The sequence below is a fragment of the Protopterus annectens genome, chromosome 11.part0, assembly GCF_019279795.1.
Source record: "Protopterus annectens isolate FY-2018-M chromosome 11.part0, PAN1.0, whole genome shotgun sequence".
Classification (NCBI taxonomy): Eukaryota; Metazoa; Chordata; order Ceratodontiformes; family Protopteridae; genus Protopterus; species Protopterus annectens.
The window spans coordinates 440,455,591-440,477,841 of NC_056745.1; the positions used below are offsets into that span (position 1 = coordinate 440,455,591).

General features: G+C 42.9%; 1 protein-coding gene across 3 annotated transcripts in view; it reads left to right on the forward strand.

Annotated features, from left to right (window-relative positions):
* The window catches only part of TRIM24 (tripartite motif containing 24), a 1,966,170-nt gene that overhangs the window by 1,897,194 nt on the left and 46,725 nt on the right, over nt 1-22,251 (forward strand). For all 3 annotated transcript variants that reach the window (XM_044087935.1, XM_044087936.1, XM_044087937.1), the window contains one exon: nt 7,990-8,142. In XM_044087935.1, coding sequence (XP_043943870.1) covers nt 7,990-8,142 — 153 coding nt within the window. The remainder of the gene's footprint in view (nt 1-7,989; nt 8,143-22,251) is intronic.

A 22,251-nucleotide genomic window follows, 5' to 3' on the forward strand; every position in this document is an offset into this window, starting at 1 on the left:
ATATTAAGGGTACAACCCAGCACCCTAATAATGGACGATTTCAACTACCCCACCATTAACTGGGAAAACTACTCATGCACCAACTCCTTTGCTCAGTGTTTTCTGGAATTCATAAAATCCAATGGCTTGGATCAACTTATCCACACCCCCAGCAGGGGCAGCAATATCCTATACCTGGTCATTACCAACATGAGCCACCGGTGTTCCACACCAGAGGGTCAATTCCTCGTTGGTCACATCCGACCACAAGCTAATCACCCTAGACATCCACATCCTGCCCCTACCCCTCCGTTAGGGAAGCCACTGTAAAAAATTTCTCCAAAGCCAACTTCACACTTCTTAAGACAGAAGTGGCAAACTTCATAACACCCATGCAGACAGACAATAGAGGTACGACTGCTGAATCCTACACAAATGCACCTTATAAGCACTTACACGAGTGCATGGATCGTGCTATCCCTAACAGAACCAAGATGCTATCCTCCAAAAAAAAAAAAAAACAGTCTGGTGGTCCCCTGCTATAAACTCTACAACCGAAGAAAGAAACTGTTGCAAAAAAAAGAGTAAAATCCCATGATTGGAGGAACTCCCTGGTCAGCCTCAGTAAGAAGCTGAGATCCATCATAAAATCCTCCAAAGCTAGTTACGAAAACAAAATCGCCACTGATTCTAAGGACAAGCACAAAGCATTCTATAGCTATGTCAAGAATCTCAGTGGCAACACTCAGATCTGCTCTGAGTTACAACACAATGGCACAAAATATACAGAACCAACTGATATTGCCAACATCCTGGCAGATAGGTTCACAACTAACTTTGCCCCCTCTCACCCCCTAATGGGGCCCATCTCTATACCGGAAGAATGCAAAGTTCCTGTAATCATGGCTGCACAGGTAAAAACCACACTCCAAGCCAAGAACACAGCATCCATGGGACCTGACAACATCCCAGGCTGTGTTCTACACGAACTGCAGAATGAACTGGCACCCCACCTAACGACCATGTTCAATCATAGCCTCATCTCAAGCTTTGTGCCCACTGAATGGTGCACAGCAACTGTTATCCCACTCTACAAAAGGGGAGTTACCACGGACCCCGGGAACTACCGTCCCATTAGCCTAACGAGCCTGGTCTGCAAGGCCATGGAATGTATCATCATGGATCTTATACACAAAGACATTGGTAATCTCCAAATTCTGGACCCCACCCAGTTCGGGTTTGTAAAAGGCAGATCATGTCTCCTAAACCAGATAGACTTCTATGAAGTGGTCACCAAAGCCGTAGACGAGGGTAAGGTGGTTCACACAGCCTATCTAGATCTCGCCAAGGCTTTTGACACCATCCCCCACTCTGGAATTATAGATAAACTCACTAAACTATGTATAAATCCCTATGTCTCAAGATGGGTTGCCAACTGGCTCACTGACAGAACCCACACTGTGAAAGTAACAGACTCCAAATCCGACTTCAGACCAGTGACAAGTGGAGTACCACAGGGTTCAGTCCTGGGTCCTCTCCTGTTTGGTGTCTACTTTTCTGAAGTACAGGCTACCACGGAAGGTCTTTGGCTAACAAAGTTTGCAGATGACTGAAAACTAGGAGCCATAATCGAAACTCCTAACAATGTGGACATCCTACAAATGGGCCTCATGGAGACAGATGCCTGGTGTCAAAGCCATGGCCTCAAGCTCAGTGCCAAAAAGTGCATTGTCATCCCCTTTGGTAAAAACTGTACCCATGAGCTACCACATAGGTGGCAGTCTAACAACAAAAGTGTGATGAGACTTTGGCACACAGATTGACAGTAGTCTCTCCTTTGATAATCGCATTGCCACAGTAGTCAGAAAATCCTTCTGTGTGGCACACCTCATCACAAAAGGTTTCTCATCCAGGAAAAAAGAGGTCATTGTTCCTCTGTACTCGTCACTCATTAGACCCATTATAGAGTACAATGCCCCTTTTGGTATGTACCTCACAAGACATCTACAGCAACTGGAAAGGCTGCAGAAATACCTCACAATGAGGATTACTGGCCTCAAACAGATGCCCTACGCAGACCGTCTCAAAAAACTCCAGCTTTACTCCATTGCATATCGCCTAACATACAAAGCTATGTCAAACCCAGAGCTGTTGTCTACTTAAAGAAATCCCAATCTCTCCGAGCTACACGCTGTTGGGACCTAAACCTTCTCACTACAATAAACAAAACATGATGGAGGGATAGATACCTGTCCCAGAGACTTACCATACTCTGGGACAAACTACCTATCTATATCAAACAAAGCTCGTTATTGGCACTCTTCAAGAAAAATATTGATTGGATGGGAAATAGGAAATTCACCCCGGGGATCATCTCTGTGGCTCTGCTTGACAGGGGCACAGGAAAATAATTATCTTGGGTGGTGAAAGCCAGGGTACCTTTTTGGCTAGGTGTATATAGGCCCTAGGGCCAATAGCCTAGTACCTACCTATGAACCTACAGAAAAAAGTCATGCTCTTAGAGATGTTTTTCATACAGTAGACAGTGGACAGACCTCACAGCAAGGGAGTTCCCCAGACCTCTGGGATTATATGACATCCATTACTGTTATAACTGGTAAGGCTCTTTATGAATAGAATTCAGTGGTACATAAGGAATCTGTTGGGGGAAAAAACATTCACAACCTATACAAAAGGAGCTTCCAGGAATGTCATGCATACCAAAAGAGTGTTTACTTGGTGGGCTTCTCATGTCAAGCTAAATATTGAGGATACCTTTTCACCCATAGTAGCTCCCCCACCACCACCAGTGAAACAGTGACGACCTTTGCATTGGACCTTGGCTGGAAGGGCACACAGTTGCAGCAAAAGTGTAAAATGAATTGGCCCAGAAACAGGATGTCATCATCCGAGATGTTGCCAGTTACTCTGACATTAAGACGGTTGGAAACCAGGCATTATTTAGCATTAGATCACTGTTGCAGTAGCCCAAACTGTATGGGACATAACCTGCCAGTTATATAATTATAAGGATGTTATGACCACTCAAAACTCTGTCCAAGAAGTTGGTAGTACAGAGTTGTTGCAGCATAAAAAACAAATTTAGGGATGATGTTTTCAGGCTGGTGACTATGGCGGTAACACAAGGTTTTTCAAGCATCTTGTCCACAAACATTTGGACATCCTTATGGCAGATAAACTATCTGAGTTAGTTCCTGGACGTTGTTTATTTTCTTACAGAAGAGGAAAAACTATTGGCAATTACTTTAATCATTGTAAAAAAGGGTTGGACATAAAATGGACACACAGAAAACAATAGATTACCTCCTTGTGGTGGGTTGCCAACCATGTGGGCATTGTTCTTGCATGTAAGTATGTTTTAAAAGCAAAACAATTTACATCTAGGAATACCTCCAAAGTTTTTTATATCCTTTGTTTTGGTACTTGCTGTTCTGACTGGGTAGTTTATTTAGCTACTTGCATATGTTCAGCTTTTTATATAGGACAGGTGTCCAGACAATTTAAAACTCGGATTTTTGAGCATATGAGTGACATTAGAAACAGCTGCCTGTCTAATGCATTATGTAAACATGTCCAGAAAAATACTTTTGCTGTGTTTAATTTCACTGTTATTGACAGGATTAATCTAGCTTTATTTAGTAAGTTAGGTTAGCATGGTATCCTGAATAATAAGGAATATTCCTAGATAGTGAGATTGAGGGCTTTATTTTCAGTGGGGCTCATTGAAGTGATGTTGTGTCTTTAGATGGGTGGTGATTCTCTAATGGTTTTGTATTACTTGTACATTTAAATGTGGCATTATTGTTTGGAACTTGAACACTGGTGAAAGCATGGAGTTGCTGAAACCGGTCTTTTCCTTAATGAAATAATAATAAATAAATGATTTTGCTGATTTGAAGTGCTGGCATCTGTTTGGATTCATCATTTTGCCTTTGCAATTGGCTGTACCTGCACAGACTTGTATTCAGCATCAAAAAGAAGTACCCAGTGACGTGATGGTTTGCTATATGTGGATTTTTCTCCTCCTGCAGCTGTTTTGCCTGCCTTACAGGATAATTTCCTTGCAGTCATCTATGCCTGATAGCTACCTGCCCCACGAAAGTCTGATAAATTATTTAAGGCTCCCCAAACTTACCCTTTTTTATTCCGTGCCGTAATTTCTCTGTCAAAAAACATCTTCTGATAAACAGCTTATAACAGCCAACTGTATTAATTCTGAAAAAGATGGGCAAGTCACCAACAGGTTTGAGAAGAAAGTTTATACTTCTTCCAGCTTAGTCTTCAAAATAATGAATTGTCAGATTCACATGTCTAAGTTTTTCGTGGCTTCCTTTTACAATGTGTGAAAGTTAATTGATGACCATCTTTCTTCAGAGATTGACATCTCTGAATTCTCTAATATAGTCTGTGTCTCAGGTAGCCAAACACTCTAAAATGTTCTTATGACATTGCTGATGCTGTTTCTAGAGCAGCTGTCACTGGGTCAGTAGTGAAAAGATTTGCCTGGTCATGTTCCCAGAATTTCACCACAGAAGCCAATCAATGTGACCCTGTGTTAAATTAAAAACAAAAAAACTTGTAAAACTAGTTGTTACATTCTTTAATACAATATTTAATAAAAAATGAGTGCTTCCATCTGTATAACATTGAGTCTTGCATCAGAATTAAAGGCATTTAAAACCTTTGAGCACAAATCACATGCATTAACTTTGTGTTGTCAACCGCTAGAAGAATGTTTACAAAGTGACTGTCTCCTGTAGCATTGCAGGTTGAAGGGCATTCACATTTTTCCATATTTGGATGACTGCGTTAGTTTTGCAGATTCTTTTACAAGTTAAGAGTCCTGTGGCTTTCATAAAAAAGAAAAAAAAAATCCTCTTTCACTGGAGACACACACTTTCCCTCTCTGACAGAAAGGAAGAGGAGGAGGCATGGATTGACTGTGTTCTATCTGGGACACAATGTCTTAATTTCTGATATTGGGGAGAGGCCAGCTTGTTCCACAATATTAATAGTTGAGAGAGCTTGGTGAGTGTGGTGTAACTTGCCTGCAGTTGTTTTGTGTATATCGTGAGTATTTGCTACAACAGTGATCCTACTCAGACATCTAATGTTATGGTTAGTTTATTTGCACAACTGTACTGTTTGGGTCAGCATTCTCGGGCAGTACATTGTCTTGCTATTTCATTGTATTTTGTTATTCCTGGATGTAATTCATGTATTGTTTCAAGTATCAGTCGTCTTAGTTGCTTGGAAATATTAATTTCAGAGCTTTGAGCATTTTGAATTCAACTTATTTCTTCCTTAAAGGAAGTAAAGTTTTTTTTTCTTACTAATGATTTTTGTTTGGGCCATCTTCTCATTTTAATTTCTTTTAATAACTTCATTTCAAAGTTTGTCTCAGTAAATCTTTGAAATCTTTAACTTTTGTGTCATTTAACTGCAGTACTATCCAGAAAAGTTATAGTTCTAGCAACTCTTCACACTCCACTCCTTGCTTCATCCCCATTTTGCTTTCAGATTATTCTTCTGTAAATTAATCTGCCACAGTATAGCATGTACCTTTTGCAAAGACCTTCTGTATGTACTATTCAAGAGTATGATTTGTTTCTACCTGTACTTTACCATAGCCATATTTTCTCACATCCGTACACAATTTCTGACAGTTCTTTCACTATCTATACATCTGTAAATGTTCTGGACTCTTAGGCATATGCAGTTTGTTCTCTTGCAGAATCACAACTCCTGTAACACTCTTACTGGCATCCGTGTGAAAAAAGCTAGCTTATTCATATTCCAGTATTTTAACATGGGCATTTACATAACTAGTTTCTTAATTTTTACAGTCTGTATTGTTGCACCTTTCCCAAGCTTCGTGTTCCACAAACAACTTCCCTAGTCACAGTCATCTCAGACATATAGATAGTAATTTTCCAAGATACTAAATTATATGTAGAAATGTCTATATTTGTGTATCAAGTTTTAGTCCATCTGATGTTAGGATAAAGATGATTGTATTTCAGAGTTGATAGTCCTCTTATTTAACTTAAGACAGTACAATGTGAATATTTTTGGCATTTTCTTAATAGTTTGTTTTAGTCGCTTTATTCAGATCTTTGCAGATCTTTCCAAATATGAATATTGCCGTGCTTTATAATAATCATTCTGTTAACGTCTTCTGTTTCGGATTGTTTTGTAGTGGCATCCAGGCTTTCCACTTACTTTAATTTTTGTTCTGGTTTACTCCTAAGAGTGGCTGGTACTTTCTTTGGAGCATTATACTACTGTCATATCCTAAGGATTTACTTGCATTTGATGGTGGTCTGGTGGCTTTTTTAAGTCTTTAAGTACACCAGCATGGCTATGAATTATATTTATATTGTTTCTCTGACATTGTAACTGTCACTGTTTATTTCATTTATCCTTTGTTGACTGGGTTATTCCCATTAGGCTGCTAGCCTCTTTTCAGAGGAGAACCAAAGTGGTATTTGTACTACTAGCAAAACGTAGCCAGGACACCAGGGACTGTTTCTGTACACATTCTTTGCTTTGACACTGTAAAATTTTCACCATCTTGTCTTCACACAAGCCAGAAAGCCCTTAGTACTAGGAGAATTTCCTTGCTGAAGAGCTGTGATTTGAAACAGGACATTATACTTATTTTTGTATCCTAGTTCAGTTGTTTTTTTACTCTGTTTTTATTTGATTTCACAAATTTAAGTGTACACACAAGCCTGCTTTCTGTGCATTTTAACTCAGGTGCTTCAAAATTATCTTCAGACATAACAGTTCAATTTGCATATGTCTAGTTCAATTTGCATATGTCTAGTTAAATTCAGCAATTTTTTTATTAATTCTGAACATTTATTGCCAACAGTTCTGACTTGCACTTTTGCTTCTACTTTATAATCGATTTTTCCAACCTTATTGTGTTAGCAATATTCATTTTAATGGTATCCACAGATTGCCTGTTTTCATGTTTCTGTTTCACAACATACAGATTATTTTGAACACTCTCATCCTTCTTTTTTAGGACAGCACTTGTACTCCTCTCTACAGGCACACTTACTACTAGGCGTGCATTTCATCTTTGTCATGCTTCCTTTACACTTCATGGCTGTTGTTTTTTTCATATCACTGTTACGGTTCCAGTGCAGTCTTAACGCTTCATATTTTCACCTTTTTATTTAACGCCTACTTCCTTTTTCTCTGTAAATTCCTTTAACTTGTAATTTCATTCTCCACACATCTGCAGCTTTTGCTAGGGTCTGGACTGCTTTGCACAATAGATTTCCCATTGATTGTTCGTGTTTTGTACTACAAACTGTTCTCAGTCTTATTAATGAGTAATGCAGCTCACCAGTTCAGTCTTTGGTTCCATTCTTTTATGTTAATAGTATAGATTCCTAAAGTCTGCATATGATGTAGTCTTGTAAAGAACAGGTAGCTTATAAAGAACACATTATTTATGGGATTGCTGTATTTCCTGAACTACTTCCTAATTGCTGCTGTTTTGTCTAGTTCCTGTTCTTGAAGAATAAAAGTATTGCATATCTTCAAGGCTTCTTTCTTCTATCATGCCGAAGTGTGATACACTGCATTTCTTCTGGACTCTAATTTTTCAAAAATTTAACGCTGCTGTGATCATTTTCGTGTATGCTCTATGTGCACCATATTATTTTAGACGCTAATTTGCCTTTATTATGATCAGCACGCATGCCTGCACCACTTTTTCGTACCAATGTCTTTTTGCCCCTTTAATTTTGCTTTCCTCCACATTTTAGCTTCTTCTGACTACAGTCATCTTACTCTTTTTCTTTTCTGTCTTCCATTTCTTCTTTCCCTTTTTGTATCCATTCAGATGTTAACAGAGTTTTAAGCTGTTCTCCTAGTCACTGCCACTTAATAGCTTGGGTATATTTGGTGTGCAAGACTGAGATGTATTTTTCTTTGTTTTTTCGCTATTATTGTGTTCCATTTATCCTCTAGGTTCCTGAATACTATCGAATCATCAAACATCCAATGGACCTGGCAACTATCAAGAAAAAACTCCAGAAAAATCATGCTCATCACTACCAGAAACCAGAAGACTATGTAAACGATGTTAGACTTGTATTTAAAAACTGTGCCGATTTTAATGATGTAAGTCTCAAGTCATTTGTGCCTTACCTTTGTACTCAATAATATTCTAAGGTGCCATTATTGTATGTTATTAGTAAACTGCAGTTAAGTTGCACATTTCAGTGGTGTGATGAAATGAAATTACAATGCAAAACTAGTGCTTGATGCCTTTAGCATTACCAGCAAACCCCCCCCCCCCCATTTTTACATGGTGTATGTATGCCATGTCAACTAGAGCGTCTTCTGTGTGGAGATATGCATGAATGGGCGTACCTTCGTTGAAGGTTGTGCGACAGGGTTGGCAACTCAGCACGTTAAAATCTACTGCCAATCATTAGCGGACAGGAGTTCCGCTGTGGCGACCCCTAACCGGGAAAAGCCGAAAGACTCAGCAGTCTGTATGTCATGTCAACATGCTTTATTTAATGTGAACAAGTCACACAGGGCCAATGTTTACACCACAGAGTATTCAGCAAAAAAGGTAAAGCACATAGAGATTGAAGTGAGGGAAAGTGTTTAGCATGTCATTGTAATTATGATTATTTCCAGTGACAGCTTTTGTTTGTTATTGTGGCAAGTGTGTACCATGTTAATTGAATTGAGCTCTACACTGCATGACTCAGCTTCTCTGAGATGCTCGGCCATATGTTGAGTTATAGATCACTGATCCAGTTCATCCTTTGTAAAACTCTACATTCCGAATAGGTCAGTTATATAATACCACATCAGCTACTTAAATGGCAAAAATAACTTGTTGCCAAACATAATAAATCTTTCAGCCATTACTAAGCCTGCATCAAGTTTGTAAATCATAGCTTAAGAAAATTAAACAAAAATTGGAACATTTACTGCCTGGAAACATTACAGGCATCATTGAGTTTAGTTGTACACACCCGTGTTTAGAATATCTCAGTATTTTTCTTTGGTTTTTGACAAGTGATTGAGAACATACCTTTTTAAGAATACCAGCAATTTACTGTGTTGACGTTTTAATGTAAATATCGTATCAGTGACACTTCCTATAAAAAGAATGTCTGAATTATGGGGGATTGAAATGTGTACTGCTTTTGCATTTACTTCTTGGGGTGGCCAGAATAAGAAACCGGTTTTCTAGGTTAAAGTGCCATCCTTCAGTCTGTCTTCTTCTGGGGATGTACCTAGAAAAAAGAAACAAAAGGTTAGACATAGACACACTTATTAGATGAACTGTTAAAGATGAATTACTTACCTTCGCTAAGGATTTATTTTAGGCTTTAAAATCCTTATGAACCTAAAATCTAGGATAAAAGGATGCTCTATACCTTGGACTCTAGTACTGTCTTGACAGTGCAAAATCTTTTAGGAACTCTGATCAGTTGTTCATTTCTTGTGAAGATAAGAAAAAGGGATAACTGGTGTCAGAGCAGACGATTGAGAAATGGTTGTCACACTCTTCACTTTTGATCTGAAGTAGTTAACTTCATTTTATCTGCAATCTGTGGGTATACGGATCCGAATCGGATCCGAGCCAGCAACTTTTTTTCTAGCATCTGCTCCAAGCTTCAAGCTCCTCTTCTTACCCATAATGCCCTACCATCTCTTATCTTCCCCCAGATCTCATTTTCCGCGCCAGTAGTGTGCATCATGGTCTCCTTTGCCCTGAGCTCAGGGATAGTAAGTGGTATTTTTTCTGGTATCTAGTGTGTGTTTGAGTGAAATTTTTCCCTTCCTCCCCTTGTTTAGTGTCTCGCTTGTTCGTCGGTGTTAAAAAAAAAAAAAAAAAAAAAAAAAAGTTTGGTAGAGTAGTAGTTAGGCCTGCCCTTCCCCTACCTGGGTCGTGTGTGGTTTTTCTGGTGGGTAGTGTTTGTACTTTTGGGTGCAGGACTATGGGTGATCAGCCGAAGCCTGTCTTCAAAAAATGTACAGCGTGTGGCCATAAGCTCTCCCCGGCTGATGGTCACACTCTGTGTAATTTGCCTTGGGAGTGGCACATTTGTCCACTCAGTGTGCTATCTGTTCTGGTTTTAATCTAAGGGCCCTTAAGGATCGCAAGGCCAAGCTAGTAGCCAAAGGCCATCTTCCTGCTGCCATGCTGGAATCTGCCTCGGCCTCTGTCTCTAGTGTTCCACCTCCCACCCAGACAGGGACTCAACCTCCCTCTTCTTCTGGTGATAGGTCTTCTAAAGACAAATCTTCAGTCAGCGTGGCTGACAAAAAAAAAAAAGAGAAAAAGATAAAGATAGGCACAGAGAGGATAGGGAGAAGAAGAAGGACAGACATCATAAGAGATCCCCAGACAGGGAGCTCTTTCTCAGTCCCCCTTCTAAGACCATGAGGCCTGTTTCTCCATGTCTCCGGTCTCCTCGTTTCTCACTGGAGCCATTGGAACATTCTGACCAGAGGCCTTCCTCCCCATTGCGCAGACCAGGCAGATCCAAGTCAGTGGCCTCTTCGAGGTCGACTCGGAGCCTATCGGGCATGGACAGGATGATGCGAAGATTCATTCAGACCCAAATTCAGATGGGAATCTTGCCAGGCCTCTCTTCCTCTGGAGTGGGGACGTCCATGCCTCTTTTCCTCCCCATCTCTCCTTTCCCAATCAGTGCTTCGGCTTCGGGGCTCTTGGATCTGAGGTTTTTCGGAGCTGGTAGCTCGGCGCTGACTGCTCCTCCAGCCTGGACTCCGGCTGTTACCTTGAGTTCTTCGGATCCGAGTGACTCGGAGCTGCAGACAGGGAGTCAGACCCAGAGGGATGGATTCTTCGGCTCCGATCTTTTCACATCCAATCCATTCCCTCGGACCTAAGGCTACCCTGGCTTCAGCTCCGGTCCCCACTTTGGATCCGGGGAGGGCTTCTCCCTCAGCCTTCGAAGTGGTGGAGAGGGTTCTCTCCCAGGGATTGAGACCCCAGCCCATTCCCTCTGATACCACCCTGGCCCCCCTGGATTTGGCGGCGACTCCCTTCATCCTGTCTTAGGGACAGCCCATGCCAGAGGATCCCAAGGTTAATTTCCCTGAGGAAACCCCTGTGGCTCACAAATCCCCTTCTGAAAGTCCCACTGAAGAGGGTCACCGTAAGCGCCAGTGCAAAAGGAGGCACTTGGACTCTCCCGAGTCCCTCACTGTGGACACTGACATAGATGGAGAAGGTTCCCCCAGGTCACATCCAAAAGACGTCTCCTTCGGAGAAATTATAGAGATCCTCCGCCAGAGGGGAGGTTGGTCAGCCCCAAAATCTTCTGGAGATGAGTCAGTGTTTCTGGAGGCCTTTGACACGGGCCCATCTACTTCCTTTGTGTCCCCACCAGCAGACCCCTTGGTGGGACCTCATCACCACAAGAGCATGGAAGGAGCCTGACACCATAGAGCCCATCCCCAAATGCCCTGACAAGGTTTTATCTCCCCCTTCCGGCAGACGACCTTGGTCGAAAGGAGCCCCAGTTGATCCAATGTTGGTTGCAGCGGCCACAAAGAAGGAGCTAGCACAGGGAGTTCCTCAGTCCACCCTCCAAACAAGGAGTCCTGGTCGGTGGATAGGTTTGGGAAGCATGTCTATTCCTCAGCGACCTTTTCTACCCATGCACTGAATTACTTAGCACGTGATTCGGCTTCAGTGAGACCTTGCTTCGGAATTCGCTGAGTCGCCCCCAGAGTCTTTATCGCTGTAGGACAGACAGTTGTTCTCGATGAAAATATCTACTCTGAAGTCGGTCTCAAACACGTCGATGTGACTCCTTTCCCATGCCATGGAAGGAGCAGCTAGGGCGGCTGGGACAGGCATAGCTATGAGGCATCATGCCTGGCTCAGGTTGTGTCAGTTCGTGGACCCTTTCAATGCGTCGTTTATCAACGCTTCCTACGAGGTTCTTCCCTTTTTGGGAAGACAGTACGTGACACACTTGTCCAGAGTGAAAAGGACGGGAAGACTTTGTCTACCGTCAGGGTCCGCTTCTCTAACCCTCAACAGTCCTTCTGTAGGAATCAGAGGGCAGAAGATGATGTGGTTCCGAAAATCTCAGATGTTCTTCATCTCACATTGCTGCAGTCCTTACTTATGGGTAGTCCGCTGTCCTCGGTCGTCCCGAATACCAAAGTATTAGGCTGACGTCGGTCATGGGCGCACAGCCCTGACATCAGAGCGTCAGGGTATAAAAACTCATGACCGACGTCATATCCTCAGTCTTTTTTGCCGCATGGTCCGATGCAGAAGCAGCGTTGCAAGTGCCGCTCGGCTTTCTGAAATTTTTCGTTTTCGGAGTTTCAGACATACCAAGTTGGGCTAAGTACCCCGTTGGGGAACATTTTTGTTTTTTCTTGCCTCAGTTATTTACCGGATGTCAGAAAAAGTGAATAATTGTATTTCTTGTGGGAAGCAGATACCGCATAGGGATTACCACTCGCTTTGTATTCCTTGCTTGGGACTGGAGCACGACGTAGTTGGGTGTCGGTTTTGTGCTAGGTTTAATAAGCGCACTATTAAGAGAAGGCTAGATTGCGCTAGGTTAGTCTTTGGCAAGCGGTGTAATTATAATATGCCGCCGGATCCTCAGGCGCCGCTTCCACGAAGAAGCGTAAAGACAAATCTGTAAAGCCTAGGCAGGATGATTCGTCCATTTCGGACGCCGGTCCTTTAGAGACTGCAGTGGAACAGGTGGATCCGGCTGAAGTTTCTGTTGAGTCTCAGGGGGAATCCTTGATTTTACAGGATGTGGCCTCACAGGAGTCAGGTCAGGCTGAAGGGGCCTCTCAGGTTACTATTCTCCCTTCTTTGCCTAAGGGGGTTAGGCCTTCTGCTACTGTTTCTAGGGCTCCTTCTAAGGGCAGGTCTGATGTTCTTCATTCCACATTGCTGCAGTCCTAACCATTGGGTAGTCCGCTGTCCAGTCGGCCCGAATACCAAAGTATATGGCTGACGTCGGTCAAGGCGCATTAGACTGACGTCAGTACGTCAGGGTACTAATGCGCATGACCGACGCCATATCTTCAGTCTTTTTTGCCGCATGGTCCGATGCAGAAGCAGTTCTTGCGAGTGCAGGTTGGCGTTCTGAAATATTTCCGAAGTCGGACTTTCAGACCGAATCAAAGTTGGCTAAGTACCCGTTAGAGCATTTTGTTTTTTCTTGCCTCAGTATTTAACCAGATGTCAGAAAAGTGAATAACTGTATTTCTTGTGGGAAACAGATACCTCATAGGGATTACCATACTCTGTGTATACCTTGTTTAGGGCCTGAGCACGACGTTGTTGGTTGCCGCTCTTGTGCTAGATTTAATAAGCACTATTAAGAGAAGGTTAGACTGTGCCAGGTTAGTGTTTGGGAAGCGTTGTAATTACAAAATGCCGTCGGATGCTCCGATGCCCGCTTCGTCTAAGAAGCGCAAAGACAAAACAGCGAAGCCTAGGGTTGATGAACCGGCAGTCCCGGACGTCGGTTCTTTAGAAAACTCTGTGGAGCCAGAGGTTTTGCCAGGAGTTTCTTTGGAGTCTCAGGCAGACACTTTATTGTTACAGGATGTGCCCTCTCAGGAGGTAGGCCAGGCTGAGGGGGCTTCTCAGGTAACTGTTCTTCCCTCTGTTCCCAAGTTAGTTAGAGCTTCTCCTACTGTTGCCAAAACTTCTTTCAGAGGTAGGCCAAGTTCAGCTACAGTGGGGGTTTCTCCTAGCACTTCAGGTTCTGTGCCTAAGAAACATATGCTTAAAATGGCAGAAGATTTAATTACTATGATTAGAGGCTCTATGCCCCTCCTGATAAGAGGCCTAGGGTGGAACCTGAGTTTGAGAGTTTGGAACAGTATTCAGAGGCTTGAGTCTTCTGCGGAAGAATTACAGGACTTTCCTCCTTATTCTGATTCTGATGTGGATGATTCCACACCTACAGCTTCTCCTCCTGAGGATTTCTCATTTTCAGAGACTCTGCATTCCATGAGGGAACACTTTAAATGGGAAGGCCAAGATTACTCTGATTCCAGGAAAAGGCTTAGGGAATTCTTATTTTTACCACAACATAGGCCCTTAGCTATACCTCCTGTGTTGAATGTGGTGGAAGATGTCTTTGCAGAGGCTTCCCTGAACCCTGACTCTTTGCCTCCTGCTCCTGTTAAACCTGATAGGTACTATAGGGTGCCCGAAGCTCATAAGTATTTGTTTAAGAGTCCTAGGGCGGACCCAGACACTGTTTCTCAGGGGCCTAAAGGTGTTAAGGCCTCTGTGGTTAAAAATCCTGTTCCCACTGATAAAGAGGCACGGGCTTTGGATAGGTGGGGAAAGAAAGTGTATACTTCTTCCACTCTAGCCATGAGAGCGTTGAATTGTCAGTTTCACATGCTAAAATATCAAAATTATCTCCTTTCACAATTGAAATCTAAGGTGGATGCTTTGGCGGAAGGTATAGAGTGTAAAGAGTTGCTGGATTTACTTCATGTGTCTGAACAAGTGGGTAAGCATTCTTTGCAATGTGGTTTTGATGCTGTGCAGGCCTCCTCGAGGGTGGCTGCCACTAGTTCTGTTCTTCGCAGGCATGCCTGGTTAAGGGATCAGAATTTAGCTGAGCATGTTAAGACAAGGCTTTTGGATGCTCCTTTACAGTCTGATGTGTTGTTTGGTTCGCCTGTGGAAGCAGTCCTGAAGAAAATGGAGGACAAAGCTAAGTCTATGCAAACTGTTAAAGATTTTTTGCAGGTGCAGCCACCGAAGTTTAGTAGAAATTGGCCTACTAAGGGATGGACATATCCTGCTTATGATTCCCAGTCTAGGGGTAGGTCTAGACGTGGTAGGGGCAGAGCTCAAGGTTCTTTTAGGCCTAGATCAGGGAGTTCACCTGCTCAGACTTCTGGTGAGGGCAGGGGTCAGTCCTTTCGTAAACAGACCCAATGACCTGCTTTTTCAGCTGCCAGTAGATTCTCGTCTGGCAGCTCCTTTGGGAGGAAGACTGTCTCTTTTCAAAGAAAATTGGGATTTAATTACTCAAGACAGATGGGTGTTGGATATCATTCACCACGGTTACAGGTTTTATTTCCATACATTGCCCCCTTTCAAAGGCATGCCAGACGTTCCTCCTACACAAAGGAAAGAGGCTCACAAGCAAATTTCTCTGTTACTCCAAATAGGGGCCATTCAGCCAGTCCCTGTATCGGAAAGGGGCCTAGGATTTTATTCTCGCCTGTTCCTAGTACCAAAGAAGGGGAACACGTGGAGACCAATTTTGGATTTATCTATCCTCAACACTTATCTGGACATTCCCAAGTTCAAGATGTTGACGTTACAACAGCTTTTACCTCTGCTGGGCAAAGACCACTGGATGGTAACTTTAGATCTCAAGGAAGCTTACCTTCATGTGCCTATAAAACTAAGTTGCAGGAAGTATCTGCGTTTTCGAGCTGGAAATTCTCATTATCAGTTCTCTGCATTGCCCTTTGGCTTATCTACTGCGCCCAGAGTATTCACAAAGGTTCTGGCTCCAGTGATAGCTTACTTCAGACTAAAAGGAATTCAAATCTATCCTTACTTGGACGACTGCCTGATTCTGGCTCAAGAAAAGGAAGACCTTCTACAGCATCTGGAATATGTTATAGCAGTGCTAAGATGCCTAGGGTATTCTGTGAACGCAATAGAGACCAGTCTAGTACCCTCTCAAGACATGTGCTTTCTGGGTGTGAGACTGAATACAGCAGCCAAGATGGACGTTTCATCCCGGACAAACAACAGAGTCTATCCCTTTACTTTCATCAACTATCTCATCAGTCCGTGCTGACTGCAAGGACAGTCCTTCAAGCATTAGGGTTCATGGCATCTTGTATTCTGGTGCTTCCCAATGCCAAACTGCATATGAGGAAGCTGCAATGGTATCTAAAAATGTATGGACACAGCACTGCCAGGATTTGGACACTGTCATTCAAATAATACCTTGCATTCAAAAGGAATTTTGTGGTGGGCTCAGGAATGTCACCTAAACAAGGGACTCTCTGTGACCCGGCCAGAGGCGAGTCAGATTCTAACGACAGATGCCTCAGACATTGCTTGGGGAGCTCATCTAAATGGAAAGTGGATACAAGACAAGTGGCCTGCCAGACTACAGCATCTACATATCAACATGAAAGAGATGTTAGCAGTCCAGTTTGCATTAATGGCTTTCAAGGAGTTACTTCTTCCAGGGCAAGTGTTGATTCTAACAGACAACACAACTGTCATGTGGTACATCAACAAACAAGGGGGAACACATTCTTACCCATTGTGCAGGCAAGCAATGATTTTATGGGAGACTGCGCTCAGCTTGCAACTAACTCTTCAGGCAAGGTTTCTGCGGAGCACAGAACTCCTTAGCAGATGTGTTAAGCAGACAAATCATGGATCCCCACGAGTGGAAACTGGATCTTCATGTATTTCAAAGGTTGACAGTGTCCTGGGGAACTCCAGACATAGATCTGTTCGCTTTTCCACTAAACCACCAGCTGCCAAAGTTTTGCACAAAGAGGTTACATCACACAGCTTGGAAAGTGGATGCTCTTTCTTTCAGTTGGAAAAATCTTCATGTGTATGCGTTTCCACCTCTGCCTCTTCTTCCAAAGGTGCTTCTAAAGGTCAGACAAGACAAGCCAAGGATGATTTTAATAGCTCCAGATTGGCCTCGGCAGCACTGGTACCCATTACTGAGGAGTCTAGTAAAGAAGCCTCCATGGCCTTTACCCTTGACTCCACACCTTTTGTCTCAGAGAGAAGGCCACCTGCTCAATGTCAAGCTTCGTTCTCTTCATCTAACAGCATGGCATATTCTGTTTTGAGACAGCCGGTCTCAACTTCCTCAACAAGTTTTAAATGTGATTATGGAAGCTAGAAGACCTAGTACACGGAAAGTGTATGCAGAAAAATGGAAGAGATTTTTATTTTGGAGTGCAGCAAGGAATTTGGAGATTTCTGAGCCTAATTTGAGTGTGGCTCTTCAATATCTTACTGAGTTATTGGACAAAGGTTTGTCCTTCTCTTCCATTAAGATTCATGCTGCAGCAATTTCAGTTCACTATGATTGTGACCCACCATTGTTTTCGCATCCTTTGTTCAAGCAGTTTCTCAGAGGGGCAAAGAATATAAGACCCCGTAGAGCTCCTACTCCTGCTTGGGATCTCAATTTTGTGTTGGAAAAACTTACTCTACAACCTTTTGAGCCTCGGGTACTGCTGATTTAAAATATTTGTCATGGAAGACTGCTTTTTTGTTGGCTATAACTTCTGCAAGAAGGGTTTCTGAGTTGCAGGCCCTTATGGCAGTAGAGCCCTTTCTGATTTTCCATAAGGATAGGGTATCATTACGCACTAATCCTTCCTTTATGCCCAAGGTGGTTTCTAGTGTGGCTTTAAACCAAACTATTCATTTGCCTACTTTCTATGCAGATCCCCAAAATAAAGGGGAAAAGATTTTGCACACTTTAGATGTACATAGGCAGTTGCGTTATTATTTAAGCAGGACTAAGGATTTCAGGCAGTCTCAGCAGTTGTTTGTTTCTTTTGCTTTGAGTTCTCAGGGCAAGCCTGTGTCTAAGCAAACTATTTCTAAGTGGATTGGGTTTTGCATTTCTTTTTGTTATTCCCATCATGGCAAGGAGATTCCAGCTGGGATTAGGCCTCATTCCACTAGGGCTACTGCCACTTCAACAGCTTTTTAAAGGGTGGCAACTAAGGATATTTTAGAGGCAGCTACTTGGAGTTCAGTGCATACTTTCTCTAAGCATTACCACCTTCCTCTCTACTCTAAATCTAGGGCTGGTTTTGCCACAGCCATTTTGCAAGGCATGTTGGCAGCTCCTGCTTCTTTATGATTTGCCAGCCTCCCTTACCTCTGCTTTGGGATTCTACCCAATGGTTAGGACTGCAGCAATGTGGAATGAAGAACATAGTACAGTTTTGTACCTACCATAAATGTAGATGTTCGAGGATCCACATTGCTGCAGTCCTCCCTCCTTCCCTCTGTGTTTAGGGGTGGTGGTGTGAGTTGCTGTATATTATTGTACATCTGTATATATATATATATATATATATATATATATATATATATTGTATATAAGTTTGGTGCAGGGCTTTTTGGTGTTTTGGTTTGGGCCTTGTCTTTTTAGGGTCTTCTGACATCTGGGGCAAGAAAAGACTGAAGATATGGCGTCGGTCATGCGCATTAGTACCCTGACGTACTGACGTCAGTCTAATGCGCCTTGACCGACGTCAGCCATATACTTTGGTATTCGGGCCGACTGGACAGCGGACTACCCAATGGTTAGGACTGCAGCAATGTGGATCCTCGAACATCTACATTTATGGTAGGTACAAAACTGTACTTTTTGCCTTCTTCTGGGGTTAGTTCTGGTTCTTCAGGGTCTGTACCTAAGAAGCATATGCTTAAAATGGCAGAAGATTTGATTACTTTAATTAGAGGTTCCATGCCCCCTCCTGATAAGAGGCCCAGGGTAGAGCCAGAGTTGAAAAGTTTGGAGCAGGCCTCAGATGATTCTGAGTCTTCTGCTGAAGACATTCAAGATTTTCCTCCTTATTCGGATTCCGATGCAGAGGATTCCACTCCTTCTGCTTCCCCTCCAGAGGATTTTTCATTTTCAGAAACCTTACACTCTATGAGGGAACATTTTAAGTGGGAAGGACAGGATTACTCAGATTCCAGAAAGAGGCTTAGAGAGTTCTTGTTTTTACCACAGCATAGACCCTTGGCTATACCTCCTGTTTTGGATGTTGTTCAGGATGTTTTTTCGGAGGCCTCATTTAATCCAGATTCTATGCCTCCTGCACCAGTATTATAGGGTACCTGAGGCTCATAAATATCTATATAAGAGTCCTAGGGCGGACCCAGAAACTATTAGTCAGGGGCCTAAGGGTGTTAGGGCTTCTGTTGTAAAGAATCCGGTTCCTCTAGATAAGGAAGCTAGAGCTTTGGACAGATGGGGTAAGAAGGTGTACACCTCTTCTACTTTAGCAATGAGGGCTTTAAATTGCCAGTTTCATATGTTGAAATATCAGAATTTCCTCCTTTCTCAGCTAAAATCTAAAGTGGATGCTTTGGCAGAGGGCATAGAGTGTAAAGAATTGCAAGATTTGGTGCATGTTTCTGAACAGGTGGGGAAACATTCTTTGCAGTGTGGCTTTGATGCTTTGCAGGCTTCTTCTAGAGTGGCTGCCACTGGTTCAGTTCTTCGTAGGCATGCCTGGCTTAAGGATCAGAATTTATCTGAGCATGTTAAGTCTAGAATTCTGGATGCCCTTTACAGTCTGAAGTTTTGTTTGGTCCCCTGTGGAGTCTGTTTTGAAGAAAATGGAGGACAAGGCTAAGTCTATGCAGACTGTTAAGGATTTTTTGCAGGTTCAACCTCCTAAGTTTAGTAGAAATTGGCCTGCTAAGGGGTGGACGTACCCTTCTTCTGATTCTCAGTCTAGGGGTAGATCTAGGCGTGGTAGGGGCAGAGCTCAGAGTACCTTTAGTCCTAGAACATGGAGTTCGCCTGCTCAATCTGCTGGTGAGGGTAGGGGCCAGTCCTTTCGTAAACAGGCCCAATGACCTGCATTTTCAGCTGCCAGATTCTTCTTGCCTGGCAGCTCCTTTGGGAGGAAAACTAGCTCTCTTCAAGCAAAACTGTTTTTTAATCACCCAAGACAAATGGGTGTTGGACATTATAAACAAAGGTTACAAGTTTTATTTCCATACATTGCCCCCTTTCAAAGGTATGCCAGACATTCCTCCTCGGCAAAGGATGGAGGCTCACAAACAGATTTCATTACTTCTTCACATGGGAGCTATACAGCCAGTACCTCCTTCAGAAGTGGGTCTAGGGTTTTATTCCCGCCTGTTTCTAGTACCAAAGAAAGGGGACACGTGGAGACCGATTTTGGATTTATCTCTCCTCAACACTTATTTGGACATTCCAAAGTTCAAAATGTTGACATTACAACAGCTTTTACCTCTGCTGGGAAAAGATCACTGGATGGTAACTCTGGATCTAAAAGAGGCTTATCTTCATGTTCCTATCAGGCCCAGTTGCAGGAAGTACCTGCGTTTTGAGCTGGAAATTTACATTATCAGTTCTCTGCATTGCCCTTTGGCTTATCTACTGTGCCCAGAGTGTTCACAAAGGTTCTGGCTCCAGTGATGGCCTTTTTCAGGATGGAAGGAATACAAATTTATCCTTATTTGGACGATTGCCTGATTATTGCACAAGACAAGGACGAGCTTCTTCAGCATCTACAGTATGTGATGGTAGTGTTAAGATGCCTAGGGTATTCTGTGAACGAAACAAAGTCCAGTCTAGTACCCTCTCAGGACATGTGCTTTCTGGGTGTGAGACTGAATACAGCTTCCCAGATGGCCTTTTTGACCCCGGACAAACAATAAAGTCTTTCACTTTATTTCCATCAAATGTCTCTACAGTCCAGGCTGACTGCAAGGACAGTCCTTCAAGCCTTGGGGTTCATGGCATCTTGTATTCTGGTGCTTCCCAATGCCAAATTGCATATGAGGAAGCTTCAATGGTATCTCAAAAATCTATGGACACAACACTGCCAAGATCTAGACACTGTCATTCAGATAATACCTTGCATTCAGAAGGAATTTTTGTGGTGGGCTCAGGAATGTCACCTAAACAAGGGACTCTCTGTGACCCGACCAGAGGCGAGTCAGATTCTAATGACGGATGCCTCGGACAAGGCTTGGGGAGCACACCTCAGTGGAAAATGGGTGCAAGACACGTGGCCTGCCAGACTTCAACATTTGCATATCAACTTGAAGGAGATGTTAGCAGTACAATTTGCATTGATGGCTTTCAAGGATTTACTTCACCCAGGGCAGGTGTTGATTCTAACAGACAACACAACTGTCATGTGGTACATCAACAAGCAAGGGGAATTCATTCCCCTCTTTGCAGACAAGCGATGATTTTGTGGGAGATAGCTCTCAGTTACAACCTCAATCTTCAGGCAAGATTTCTACCAGGAGCACTGAACTCCTTAGCAGATGTATTGAGCAGACAAATAGTGGATCCTCACGAGTGGAAATTGGATCCTCAGGTATTTCAAAAGTTGACAGTGTCATGGGGAACTCCAGACATAGATCTGTTCGCTTCTCCACTAAATTACCAGTTGCCAAAGTTTTGCACAAAAAGGTTTCATCCCACAGCTTGGAAGGTGGACGCTCTGTCATTCAGTTGGAACAATCTTCATGTATATGCCTTTCCACCTCTACCTCTTCTGCCCAAGGTTCTCTTGAAGGCCAGACAAGACAAGCCATCCATGATCCTGATAGCACCGGATTGGCCTCGACAACACTGGTACCCGTTACTGAGGAGTTTGGTCCGAGAACCTGCATGGCCTCTGCCTTTGATTCCACACCTTTTGTCTCAGGAGGGCAATCACTTTCTCAATGTCAGAATTCAGTCTCTGCATCTAACAGCCTGGCATATTCTGTTTTAGACTCTGGAGGTTCTCAGCTTCCACAACACGTTTTGAATGTTATTTTGGAGGCCAGGAGGCCTAGCACAAGGAAAGTTTATGCTGATAAATGGAGGAGATTTTTTATTTGGAGAAAAGGGAAGGACTTTGATGTTTCCAAGCCTAATTTGAGTGCTTCTTTACAATATCTTACTGAGTTATTGGACAAAGGTTTGTCCTTCTCCTCCATAAAGGTTCATGCTGCAGCCATTTTGGCTTATTATGACTGTGACCCTCCTTTATTCTCTCATCCTTTGTTTAAGCAGTTTCTCAGAGGGGCAAAGAACATAAGACCCCCACGTAGAGCTCCTACTCCTGCTTGGGATCTCAATTTTGTGTTGGAAAAGCTTACTCTACAACCTTTTGAGCCTGCAGCTACTGCCGAGTTAAAGTATTTGTCATGGAAAACTGCTTTTTTGTTGGCCATTACTTCTGCAAGAAGGGTTTCTGAATTACAGGCCCTTATGGCAGTGGAGCCTTTCTTGATTTTTCATAAGGATAGGGTATCTTTGCGTACTAATCCTTCCTTTATGCCTAAAGTGGTTTCTAGTGTGGCCTTAAACCAAACTATTCATTTGCCTACTTTTTATGCAAATCCTCAAAATAAAGGGGGGAAGATTTTGCATACTTTGGATATTCACAGGCAGTTGCGTTATTATTTGAGCAGAACCAGGGAGTTCAGACAGT